Source organism: Phaenicophaeus curvirostris, chromosome 9 (assembly GCF_032191515.1).
Source record: "Phaenicophaeus curvirostris isolate KB17595 chromosome 9, BPBGC_Pcur_1.0, whole genome shotgun sequence".
NCBI classification, from domain to species: domain Eukaryota; kingdom Metazoa; phylum Chordata; class Aves; order Cuculiformes; family Cuculidae; genus Phaenicophaeus; species Phaenicophaeus curvirostris.
This window is the reverse complement of record NC_091400.1, coordinates 7,776,542-7,789,866: the sequence shown is the minus strand read 5'-3', so window position 1 is coordinate 7,789,866 and position 13,325 is coordinate 7,776,542. Positions and strand designations below refer to the sequence as shown.

The following is a 13,325-nucleotide window of genomic DNA, read 5'->3' as shown; positions in this document are numbered from 1 at the left end:
ATTTAAAAAAAGGTTGTCTAGTGAAGTGGCTTGACAGGGATTATTAGGGCTGTAATTTTATGTGCGGTTTATTTCAGGAAGTAACAATGTGCAGTGTTTCAACTTAGCAAGTTCTGTTTGCTTATAAAAGCAAGAATAGAAAAAATCTTACCCAACTCATGAAGCCAGTTTAAATAGCAATGGGGAAAACATAGACATCTATTTTATAATTTTACCTACTTCTTTTCAGATAAAGTACAAGAAAGATCTTACCAAGATGAAAGGTGCAGCTCACTTTCACTCCCTAACGGCTGAAGACAACTTAGTCCTTAAACAAGCCCAAAGTGTTAACAAGCTTGTCAGTGAGGTAAGGGCATGAATCGATCTGTTTGAGAGCAGCTCATACAGCTCATAAAAACATTTGTGTCTGATGGGTAAATCAAATACAAAAATGTAAAGTAATAAAATAAAATACAAATGTAAAAAGCTGTTATTCTTATTGCCTCACATGTAAAAAAAATTATCTGTGTGTATCACAGTAACTGGAGAGAAGGGTGCAAGATCTTTAGGTGTTGCTATCTGGCACTTCAATGATCTGTATGAAAGTATAGGAAAATAGCCCCAAAAGATTAATTCTAATTCTGGCCACATGAATAATAGAAATCTAACCCCTCAAATCATGCTCTTAATGTGCTATGAAGTTATAATCATAAATGCTTTAGGATTACTTGGGTGTGTACCTTAGAAAGAGAATTTAAAAATAACACAAAGTCAAAATTTGTATCCTTCTGTTTATGTAGGTTTGCTTCTTCCATCATGTGAAAGATTGAGTTACTGATAATGCATTCTTCTGCGTGACAAGGGAAGATTGCTAGGGAATTCTCAGTAGATTCTGAATTATTAATTTATTTATAGTGTCATATCAGCCATAAAAATATTAATAAATGTGAGTTTCTAGAGCTTCCCCGTGGCAGTTTAAAAACTTATACTCTTGAGATGTCAAAGTATGAAACCTTCAATAATGAGAAAACCCTGGAAGTAGGACTGGAAGAGGCCTCCTGGGCCAATGATTCATGCCTCTTGCTGTTCCGGCACAGTATCATATAATCCTCTTCTTCTAATTTCCAGCCTACATTTATTCATGTCCACTTTATTACTGTTGTGCTTTGTGCCAACATTGTCCTTTATTTTAAAAAGTTCTTCTCCCTGCATGATTGCCTTTCTGACATATTTACAAATGGATGTAATGTTCTTCTCTCTCTGCCTTTGTTTTCCTAGACTAAGCAAGCCAAATTCTTCTTGTCTTTCATAGTCTTTCACTACAGCTGATGCAGGCTGAGTGCGTGTTCCTTAAACAGGAATGACTGTAAGAGTACATAAGTTCTTGATGAAGTCTTGCCAGAACCTGGTACATATGATGGACACTTCCTAGTGTCAGCTCAAACATCTCCTCCTGCTCCTGCCTTGGGCTGTATTTGCTCTTTTTTGATGGCTGTGTTACTTTGGCATCTCACCATCTTTCTATAGTCAGCTTACATATGAACAGTTTTCTCTTTTTTAGCCTTTCCAGGTGACGAGCTCTAGTTAAATCTTTTGTGACTGCTCCCTACTTATGTTGACCTTTACGTTTCTGAATTTAGTTCCATTTTCATTACCTTTTTAATATTTCCCCCAACATTCCTACTTCAGAACAAAGGTACTTAATGAAAATATTAAATGAGTTCTGTATTCAAACTTTGAAGAATTCTACTGGTAAACTTCCCTCTGTTTAATCCTTCCTGGTGAAAAACACACATTGCTTTTTCTGCTTTCATTTCCTCCACACTCATCTTAAAATTCCTTTGTAGATCTTTGCTTTCGTTAATAATTTTCTTCATGGCACTGTCTCATGCACTTTGTTGAGGTCTGGGTGGATGAAACTGAATGCTTGTCTTTTGCCTATAAAATGAGAACTGAGTATATGAAAATCATCTTGGTATTAATTTTCATTATATGCCATCTGATGAAAGCCATATTTCAAAATCGCTGAACAGGGGGTCTGGCTAATAAAAAGCATGCAGAGGAACTTGACAGAGCAATTTAAGGTTTTATCATATCTTTCCATTGTGCATTTTTGTCACTCAGGTGGCGTATAAGAAGGATCTTGGAAACAACAGTGGCTGCAGCATGAACTACTGTGACACTCCTCAATTCAAGAATGTGAGCAAGATCTCAAAATTCACCAGTGATGTAAGTTTTTGCTGTGCGAAGCCTGCTTAACTTGGTAGCTGCTAGAACTGCAAGGCATCTGCATGTGTATTTTAGATAAGTGTGCACTGGGAATTTGATTAGAACTGATTTTAACTCACATCTGTACAGCACCTATTCTATTCTGTCCTGAAGGATAACTGGGGCTCATTTTACACAGGATTATGAGAAGAACTGTTATGATCTATGGAAGAAAGGTTACTTAATATTGCTAATCTAGACACATAACTGTCAGTTGTTACTGTTATGTCATAATTATTACTTCTTTCATTGTCTATGGCCATATTCTAATGAGAACGGTAGACAGAAGATACTTTGCGAGAGTTTACGTAAGAGAGAAACACATTTACTGTGTGAAAGTAATCAATAGTAATAGTTATACTGCTTGTATCTTATGATACTGAAGTATAATTTTGCTTTATACTGTTTCCTACCATCCTGTGAAATCCAAGAGGAGTAAAACTTTTGCCATACAGATTAAATGATGGAGTTGTCAAATTCCCTACTCTGTGCTGCGTGAAAGCTGCACCAAAACAGTCCAATTTTTGTAGATACTTATCTGTTCACTTGTTAATGTACAAATAATGATTCCCTGCGACTTTGTTCTAATATTTATTTGTGACAAAATAATATGCAGCAATAGAATGCAGAGGTACCTCCTTTATGTGGCATCCAGATGACATGAAGCATATGTAAATGACATCTTTTAAAATAGCAGACTCTCAGAGGGTTTTAGTTTTTATTTTTTTTAAGTCCCAATACTGTGGATTCATGGGTTTCTGTAGTGGTGTAACACTAGTAGACCACAGCTGAAATAATTAGTCTCTGCTGTAACATATGCAAACTCAGAGAAAAATAAAATATATTTTCTCAGGGTATTTTTACTTTGTTTCTTTTTGTACAGCTTAAATACAAAGAAACCTATGAGAACCAGATGAAAGGTCATTATGTAGGTATCGGCATGGACAAGCGAATGCTACATGCCATGAAAGTTGGCAGCTTGGCAAGCAATGTAAGTTTTTTCTAATCACATTCATATGGTTGTTCTTCCTTGTCTTCAAATTTTTCCAGAATTAAATTGATAGAAAACTTTAGATCATATTGTACTGGGGATCTGAAGGCTGGGTATGTTGAGAAGAGGGGAAATTCTGGAAACCCTTTTGTAGTGATTTATAGCTCACTGCGTGGAAGAAGTTAAAATAAGCAAGTTCAGTGATCTGACAACATACTGAGCTCCTTCAGTTTTCTTTGACATCAGTAGGATGCTGAAGGTTGCTTGCCACCACCCCTGGGGTCAGACCTCTGCTGAAAAAACAGTCTTTAATGAAGATTTCTGGATTCCAATTTAATTTACTGGGTTAGTCAAGAAGCTATTTTGTTACATACCACTCCTTCAAGTGCATTATTTACAAACCTGTAAGAAGCTTGAGAACTAAGAAGAAAGATAAAAGAAATGTGTCGTAGGTGAAAGTTAAGTTAATGCTCCCACTGTTGGCATTGGATTAATTGAGGAGCTGAGAAAGAATCAATTAGTGGCTAAACTATGCAAATAATTTCATTTTCTCTGTCACTCATGACATTGAACTTACTTTGTTTCCTGCATTTAATATTAATATTATTGTTTCTCCTTTCCTCTTGACTGATAATTATTCAAACAAATGACAGCTTAAGAAAAAAGAATGATTTATTTTTTTTGTTCTCCCTGTGTTTCAGATAGCCTATAAATCTGATTACAAACATGACGGTGTTGACTACAATTACCCAGCTACTCTCACTCCTTCATACCAGACAACAAGGAAGTTGGTCCCTTTGAAAGATGTAAATTATTTTATGTTTGGATTTTTTTTCTTTGACTTGCATGGCTCATCATCTCTCTGTAGGAAAGATTGTGATAGATTGCATCTGTCAAATGATGATTTAATCGTGGGAGCAAACAGCTAGTGATAACAGAGTTAAAGCAAAAAAATGCAGGGAGTCAAGAGGGCTCAGAGGAATAGATAATGCTGCCACCTCCTGTCGTTGGCTTCAGTTCAGCACAAATTGCACAGTCAGGTAAAATGAGTGAGTTCTGCCCTATCCCTGCTCTGTGTTGCGTAACATCTCACCATCCTGGGCAGCTTCAACAGCAGCACCAAGCACTGAAAGGACAGGGAGGCATAAATAGGGTTCTCATCCTTTGTAAATTCCATGAAGACAGGTTTTCACCTTTAAAGGAGAGCCAACTGATCACAAATTTACTTATGGTTGTGGTGCATGTGAGAGAGGTGCCCTCTGTGCTTGTGTTTGAGTTGCTGATGGAAAAATCTGAAGAAGTTTGTGTGCTGCTGTGGTTACATGTGCTATAAACAGAGGATGTCAGACTGTAATGGATACCATACTTCACCTCTCACAGGCGTTAAAGGCTTGATTTATCTTATCTACCATTGGGAACTTAACCTGTGCCTTAGTTAAGAGTACAGTCCCTGGCTTTACTTATAAAATCAACAGGAAGGGAGCAACACCTCTGCAGGGTGTTTTTGGCTACTTAAGACATATATAACTTATTTTTCCATTGAACTTGCAAGAAACTGGAGGCAAGATGCCTTAGAGAGGCCATTAACTTTGTGATACTTGTTTGGGCCTAAATACCTCTTCTAAGAAAAACATGGTAGCATGCAAAGGTAGAATTGAGAACCCTGACATTTTTGAGGGAGTACTTGTTATGTTTCAACTGTAAGATGCATGGTTGGACTCTACGATCTCAAAGGTCTTTTCCAATCAAACGATTCTATGATTCTTCAGCGGTGATTTCAGCTTTGTCTTTGGAAAAGTTTCTTAGAAATTTGGCTTGGAAGAGACCTTAAAGATCATCCAATTCCAACCCGTCTTCCATGGGCAGGGCCATCCCACTAGATCAGGCTCCTCAAGGCCCCATCCAGTCTGGCCTTGAACACCTCCAGGGATGGAGCATGGGGTTTAAAAAAGTAAAATTGAATATTTGATTGCTTAGAGTGTGGGAGAGTTGTATTCTTAAAGAGTTCAAAGTAAGCATGAATTCATGTCTGAAATGTACAAATTAGTTCTACCCAATCTAAACATCCCAGCACTACCTGTGGCTCTGAAACTCACAGCCAGCATCTGGGTTTGGAGCATGTGAATCAACTGGCTATAGAGACTTGGTTGCACTAGTCATGATCATCATGTAGTAGTTTGAAACAGTCCCAGGACTCGTCTGCCTGCTGATAACCAACATACTGACTTAGAACTCTGTAAGAATACAACTCTCACATGCTTCGCTTTACTGGAAAAAAGTGTTCTTAAGAAACTCATTTTAAGCAATGTGATTTGCAAGTATTAACTATAGTGAGTGTTTAATAAAGCCTACAAAGAATAATAATTTTGTTTTGCAATGTAGCACAGAGCCCTTTGGCAGCAACAGTTTTTAAAGAAACCTTCTCCATGATTTTTGTCTTGCACAATTCTGGGATTAAATGTACATATTTTATAGCTTATTAATGCTGCTACCATATTAATATGTTGGGAATTTAGTGGCCTACACTCCTATCAAACACTGACATTAAAATGACTTTTTTTGTACCATAAATATTTATCTCTTCTTTCATCATCCACACAAAACTCTGACCACACAGGGTAATTCTGTGATTAATTATTACAATAAAAGTCAGTAAAGTCAAAGCGTAAAAGAGTTTATTTGCTCTGTGCAGAATTATACTGGATAGATCTTTAAACAGCCACTTACAGCGTTCCTTTATAAAGATAGTCTGGTAAAGATAACAATAGTCTAAGTGAAGGCTAAGAATATGCCTTGGAGGACAAGCTGAAACTGCGTCTTTTTAAGAATTTGTAGGTTTGAGGGAGAGAGGTTATAAGTGAAGTTCTTTTTTAAAGTGGAATAAACACTGTGTCTAGGAGGTCAGAGCATTAACTCGGATGTCATCAAGTTGATCCTGGCATATTCCCTCACCTCAGTTTGGAATGGTTTAAGTAATGATTTATCCAGAGTATTAGCTAACCAAACTTTGTCTAGTCAATCTCTCATTTTCCAGTCAGAACATTTCTCCTTTTGTTAAATCTTTCCTTTTTTTCGTTTGTTATATCTTACATTAGGTAAACTACAGGCAAAGCATAGACAAACTGAAGTACAGCTCTGTTGCCAGCACTCCACAAATTGCTCAAGCCAAAATAAATGCACAGCAGCTCAGTGATGTAAGTTCTGTCATCATTAGCCACCATTGTTTATTAGAATTATGAGATAATGTTATTTCATAGCATTTGTAGCATTGAAGTGTTTTCATTCTTGGTAGTTCATCAGCAGATTTACAGCAAAAACAAGAATACAAATTGAATAAGATCACTCCCAAAAACGTGGCAAGCATATCAGTAGATCTAATATTTTCCTCCATCTCTTAAGATTTGTTTTAGTGTGCTTTGTTAGGGTTTTATCTTCTGTGTGTTTATTAATGCATGGTTTTAATAACATATTTTCTATTTTTTGATAATCGGTAACTATTCTATTTATGAATAATTACTCTACTTCCTAGTACCCAGGTAAAAGTCATAGTTGCCTTATTGCCCTTATACTTCAGCCATGTCTGAGTGTGCCTATAGTATATGGCACTAGTGGCCTGAAATTCAACAGCAATCAATCAGTGTAATGGACAAGTTTTTAATGAATTAGGAATAACCAAGTTGTTGACTTTTTCAATATACCACAGCTGAACTACCGAGCCCAGTATGAGAAGACAAAAACAAATTACACTCTACCTCAGGACATACCTCACTTAGTCAAGGCAAAAGCCAATGCTGAGTTATATAGTGAGGTAAGCCAAGCAATGGGGAAATATTGCTGTTCATGATGCCATTAAGAGACAGAAATGAATGTAAAGATGATGAAATTGCTTCTGTAAGCATTTAACATATATCGTTGGTCTTTACTAAACAGCATGAGGTGTTTTAACTGTAATAGATAGAGATAAGATCTCAGTAACAATGAAACTGCTAGACTTTTTTTCAAGACTTTTGCAAATTATTTGAATTTGTTTAGTAAATCAGCATTCACCTCACAAAATGAACTGATTCTGAGGTGGTATTTGTATGAAGTACTAACATTTGCACAGTTCTACTAATTCAAAGTGCATTGAAGTCACTGGAAAGAAACACAGTGATTTCAGTGAAATTGGATCAAGTCCACTGTTGCTGCCATTCATAATTCATGGCAATATCATAGAAAGGTTTGGGTTTGTAAGGGACTTTAAAGATCCTGCAGTTGCAACCACCCTGACCATGGCAGGGGCAACTTCCGCTGGATCAGGTTGCTCAAAGCCTGGCCTTGAATACCTCCAGGGAGGGAACATCCATGGCTTCTCTGGGCCAGTGCTTCACCACCCTCACAGGAAAACATTTCTTCCTAATATCTAATCTAAATCTCCCCTAGTTCAGCTTAAAACTGTTCCTCCTCATCCTATCCCTGCACTCCCTGATAAAGTGCTCCTCCCTAGCTGGGTGTTAAAATAAAGTGCTTGCAGGAAATGTGTGCCTTCTATTTAACTTTTAAAGTTTCAAGCCTCCATCGTTGTAGATAGTTTTGGAGGGAAAGCCCAACAGGACAAATAAATGCAAAACGAGAAAAAACCTCCAGACATATTAGTGGTATGACTGTTGGTTTTGAGCCAGTTTTATACTTTTTCATAGTTGGTTGGCATTACTGCAAGTTTTTTCCTGGCATATTCATACCTTGTATTCTTCCCCTAAGTTCTATTTGAGTTACATTGATGAAGTGTTGTGGAGCAACATTCCTTGTGGCTATAATGTGTTGGGATGCATGCTCGTTGTTAGATACTAGTAAAATATAACCATATGAAAGTCTAAATCCAGAAATCCTGGATGCTTCGTTAGGTTGGATACAAAGGATGCATGAATGCACACTTGACCCTGCTCTAATGGAATTTCAGGCAGAACCTTGAAAAAGAGCTTAAACAACTCATACTTTAACTTCCATTACTTTTCAGAAGTTAAGCACGTGATTCTCATGCATTTCATCTACACTCGTGACATAGTGTGGCCCATGCGTGTGCTTTTGAAGCACATCTGATCATAAGGGTTGCTTCACTGAGCTTTGCTTCACATTGTGGGGTGATCTCAGAACACGCATGCTGGATTCCTTTTGGACGGAGCCAAACTGAGACATGCCTTCCAGCAGCTCCCATGAAGAACTGCAACTACAAATAGATGTTCAGTGTATGGGACCTGACTAGCTCTCATTTGTTAGGGCAAGAAAAATCCTGAAATGAGTAGTGTGATGTCTGACTTTCAGCACCAGCTGTTCTGCCCTATAGATCAGCTCCTATTGATCTACACTATTTGTGCATGTAGACATAACCACAGGTAATTTTGAAAAATCTTTACTCCCCTATTCCTGTTTAAAACTGAGAGCTATTGGTGCACTTTCTGGGGTTCAAAGTGCCTGTACGCTCCAAGAGTAAAATTCTTAACTCAATTCTGGCCAATTAATTAGCTCAAAATGGTAATGAACTGTGACTTAGGAAGGTTCCAGTCTGTGGACTGAGCGTATTTACACTTCTGTTTTGCTCTTAGTAATTTTCATGTTCATTTGAAGATCTTGTGTGTTTATGTTTTAGTGACATGTTGCTGTCTTTCCTTTCTCAGATTAAGTACAAAGAAGGCTGGGAGAAATCTAGGGGACAGGGCTTCGAAATGAAACTTGATTCTCTGCCTTTACTTGCTGCCAAAGCGTCGAGGGATCTTGCCAGTGATGTATGTCATATTTAATTACCTAGGAATTATTCTTTATACAAGTTGCTATAGCACAGGGAAATAAAGCATAGCTCACTTCATCTGGATTTTTAAGTCCTGCATTTGACTGTCCATCTTTCTCAGTGGCTGGTGAACAGCTGGAAACATTCTCAGACTCTGCTATGAAATTACGCCCTCTAAAAATTATTTTTTTAAATACAAGCCTACAGAAGGAAGCAAAATTTGAAAACGAAAATGGCTCAATTCTCCCATAGTAAAATTCAGTGGTTTGAATTGTTTATGGCCTCAAAAACACTATTAACAGCCACTGCAAAGGGAATGTATATTTCTTTATCCTGCTTCTTTAGCATAAACACATGTATATAAAAACATTTTGTAATGAACTCATATTAATTATCTCTTGGGTAACTGGAAATGTTCTTTGATTTAAACTATTTTTTTCCACAGATCAAATATAAAGAAGAATATGAAAAAACAAAAGGAAAAGCAATTGGAACCAAAGATTCAAGACTTTTGCACTCTCTGCAGGTGGCCAAGATGAGCAGTGAGGTAAATAATTTATTTCTCATACTCAAAAGGTGGTTTTCATAATTATAATTCTTTCAGCAACAATATGTAATCTGCCACTGTTACTGCTTTCATTATAAGAACTTATTGGAGGCATTTTAACAAAAATGTGTTTCCTTAGTCTGTTAATCTGCAATAATTGCACAATATTTTTGTTGTAAGAGGGATTTTTGGGTTGATGGTGGGGCAGGAAAATAACATCCTATTAAACGCCCAATATAAACACTTCTATGCAGAACTTTCAAGCAGATAAAAATATGTTTAAAATTGAGATGTACTGTAATAAAGAAGGTGTCTCTAGGTTCTGCAGAATTCATCCTGCCATCTGTTTTGTGGATTCTTCATAGCACCTGATTCCTACATGTGCTTTTTGCCTCATCAGTGTAAGGACTGAGATTTGAGATAGCTTTGGCTTTGCAATACACTGATATGGGTAGCTTATTTTCATTCCTTCTATTTCTAGATTGCCTACAAAAAAGATTTTGAGGAGAGAAAGACCCATTTCCATCTGCCTATGGATATGATAAACCTGAGACATGCGAAGAAGGCCCAGGCGCTTGCTAGTGACGTAGATTACAGAAAGAGACTCCACGAATACACTGTGCTTCCAGAAGATATGAAGACCAAATGGGCCAAGAAGGCCTATGGTCTCCAGAGTGATGTAAGATGATGTCTACTCAGCTTAACTGTTACAAACAGTATGAATTTTCAGTTTGACATTATTTCTCATTTCATACACATGCAGTCTGATTTGCATGATAACCTTCTGTAGTGTCTTTGAAACTGGAAAGGGTGCACATGTTCATGCCAATAAGTGTCCCTTTCTTTACAGCTTCAATACAGGGCAGATCTGATGTGGATGAAAGGAGCTGGATGTATCACAGAAGGAAGTCTTAATATACAACAAGCCAAAAAGGCAGGAGATTTGGTCAGTGAGGTAAGGAAAATGCTCACATTTCTGTCTATTGTTTATTCCAAGGTTTATGCACTCTTATTTCATCACATTATATGGAATAGGTAAGGAATTCCTAATAGGGAAGATTGGAGAAATGGAAAAACTGATGGACATCATTTAGTTGTTCTACACTATAGGAGAACCTGGGTTAGAGGTTAAAAATATATTTTCCCATTATATAATTATTATGTAAAGTTTGTGAGGCAGAAGTCCCTGTAATTATGCTTCCACCCTTTTTCATTTACCTGCCCATTTTGCAAAGCAGCATTGAAAGGAATTAGAATTTCCTGTGGTATGTTACGTGAAATACACAGGATTTTAAGGAACAGTGTTGAAAAGTTAGATATTTGTTAGTCATGTTTGGAAATTTCCTTGTTCTTTGGCAAATAAAGTCTGTGGCTTTACTGGCAGGTTCAGCTTGTGCTGCCTTTTGTTTCTTTCACTTGATTAAATTGTGTTTTGCACTGCCATTAACCTTATGGTAGTATAGTCATCCGCTGCTTAGTTACGGTTGAGTTCTCTCACTCGTGCTAGGAAAACTAGAGGACATAGAAGAATAAATTAGGGGAAGATGACAAGGGAGAGAAAATCCTCCTTAGTGCTGGTGGAAGGAACAGAAGCCAGTTTGTTATGGGAGATTGCACTCTCTGATACCTCAGGTCTCTGACATCCTCTCACTGCTCCTGCAAGGGGCAAAAAATACATCTTCGAAACAAAAGAAGAGCAGCTACTCTCAGATCTGGTGCCTTACTAGGGATAGGCTGACATCTGCTACTGTGGCATGCTGTAGTAATTATCACTTTCACGAATATTTAATCCATAATGATCTGCCTCATCATTCCAGTGCTGTATAAGGCCAGGAGATGGCTGACAGTCACTTAAACTGGAGACCTGTGGATATTATTTTAGAGATCTCTATTGCCATAAAGAGCCTGGCATTTTGTCATTTCTTTCTAGAATGTCACTACTTTGTGTTCCATGCGATGTGACAAACCATGCTGTTTTTAATCTGCCTCCCTCCCTTCCAAGTTCGTAAAATAAAGCGATGAGCACCTCTTTGAAGTGCTGCATGCTTTTTTAACTTCTGTTTTGTGTTCCCCTAGCACAGACACAGTGTAAACTGATCTGCTCACCCATCAGTTCAGATAGAAGGGTTTCTCTCCTGAAACGCCAGATAATGAGAAAATGCATTTACACCTTCTCTAGGTGGAATGCCCCACTTTGTGGTTGAACTGTTAGAATAAGAATTCAACTAGAGTATATAAAGAAGTGTTTTCCTAGTCCTCTATCATATGGTGGTCTTGAAATAGGGTGCTACATTTCCTTTTACTGTCTCAAAGATGGAAAGAGATGCTTATCTTGCTCTCCAGTAAATGATACAAAAGGCTCAGGCAGTGACTATGATATGAAACAGGCTGGTGAAATCAAAGGAAGTTTTCCATTCCCATTGGTGTGTTTTGGATGTAAAGTAAAAGTAAGATGGAAGTAAGGGAAGTCCTAGTTACCAAACTAGAAATGTTAGTCTCTATGCAAATTTGTCCATTCAAATAGATTTTATGTAAGTACTGGTACCAGCGTATGGATGGAGCACAATGTTTCTTCCTGCATCCAAGACCTGAGCCTTGTGGAGGGCTCTCACAGCTGCTGCTCACAGAAATGGGAGATAGTGGAGAAATTTTGGAATTAGAGTTACTCACAGGACACTGAAAGATTTAATTGATAATTTAGAAATATCTTAAAAATTTAAAAATGTCTCAGTAACACACATTCCATGATTTGAACAACACCTGCATATGCTTGAGAAGTCTCATGCAAGGAAACGAGATGGTAATATTGGCTGTGTAGGGCCGCGAGTCCTACACAGAGAGAGCCCTCTTGGGCCCTGGCTTAAGCCACAAACAATTTGTGATGGACAGGCATCCGTTGATGTGCAACCTAGACCTTGTAAGATATGTAGCTACTACATTTGGCACCAAAGGGTACCTCACCTTGCTATGTTAGCAGCAATACATCTGGCATACTCTTGCACTACTCTCCTTGCAATTGAGTCCTTCAAGCAGAAAATACTAGCACTGGGTAGTATTGGGAAGCTTAATTTGCTGATACCAATGCTAAAATTGTCTTGGGAATTTATAGGGCATTTCTGGCTCTATCAGCTCTATCAGGCAATACATTTTTAGAGGAGGTAACTATTGCTGCAACTTTCATGTAAACTGCTTTAATTTGATCTAGAAAAAGTACAGACAGAAGGCTGATGCTCTGAAGTTCACCAGTGTGGCTGACAGTTCTCAGATCAAACATGCCAAGAAAAGCCAGGAGCTGCAAAGTGAAGTGAGTCCTTGACTGAATTTGTCTCTTTGCGAGTAGTTTACTCATAATGTGGTAATTATTGAGGTATGTACAGTGGGAGGAGCTGGGGATGTTGGAAAAGGACCCAGTCGTAAAACATTTCAATACACGGAATTTCTTGACATTTGCTTCTGAGAGTTTTTTTATTTAATGAATTCTCTCATTCTTCGGATTAGAAGACGGACAAAAAAGCAAAACCCAATGAACATGGAAGCAGAGTTAGGCAAGTTAGACTTCTCATAAATGATGTCAAAGTCCAGAGAGAGAGAAAGAGTGAGTAAGAGAGAGAAATGAGACTGCAAGACAAACCTCTGGATAGGGCAGATTGGCTTCAGATATGGCTGAAGTGCATTCATGAGAGGATACCTGAGTTTTCCAGAGATGTTGATGTAATCTGCACAAAAAATTGTTATCCGTGAGGTAGTAAAACTGAGGAAGCAAGATGGAGAGAAAA

At 37.8% G+C, this 13,325-nt stretch overlaps 1 protein-coding gene across 2 annotated transcripts in view; it reads left to right on the top strand.

Annotated features, from left to right (window-relative positions):
- The window catches only part of NRAP (nebulin related anchoring protein), a 51,188-nt gene that overhangs the window by 13,445 nt on the left and 24,418 nt on the right, over positions 1-13,325 (top strand). For both annotated transcript variants that reach the window (XM_069863259.1, XM_069863258.1), the window contains exons 11-21: positions 230-346; positions 2,104-2,208; positions 3,131-3,238; positions 3,940-4,044; positions 6,334-6,432; positions 6,942-7,046; positions 8,893-9,000; positions 9,448-9,549; positions 10,031-10,228; positions 10,400-10,504; positions 12,755-12,853. In XM_069863259.1, coding sequence (XP_069719360.1) covers positions 230-346; positions 2,104-2,208; positions 3,131-3,238; positions 3,940-4,044; positions 6,334-6,432; positions 6,942-7,046; positions 8,893-9,000; positions 9,448-9,549; positions 10,031-10,228; positions 10,400-10,504; positions 12,755-12,853 — 1,251 coding nt within the window. The remainder of the gene's footprint in view (positions 1-229; positions 347-2,103; positions 2,209-3,130; positions 3,239-3,939; positions 4,045-6,333; positions 6,433-6,941; positions 7,047-8,892; positions 9,001-9,447; positions 9,550-10,030; positions 10,229-10,399; positions 10,505-12,754; positions 12,854-13,325) is intronic.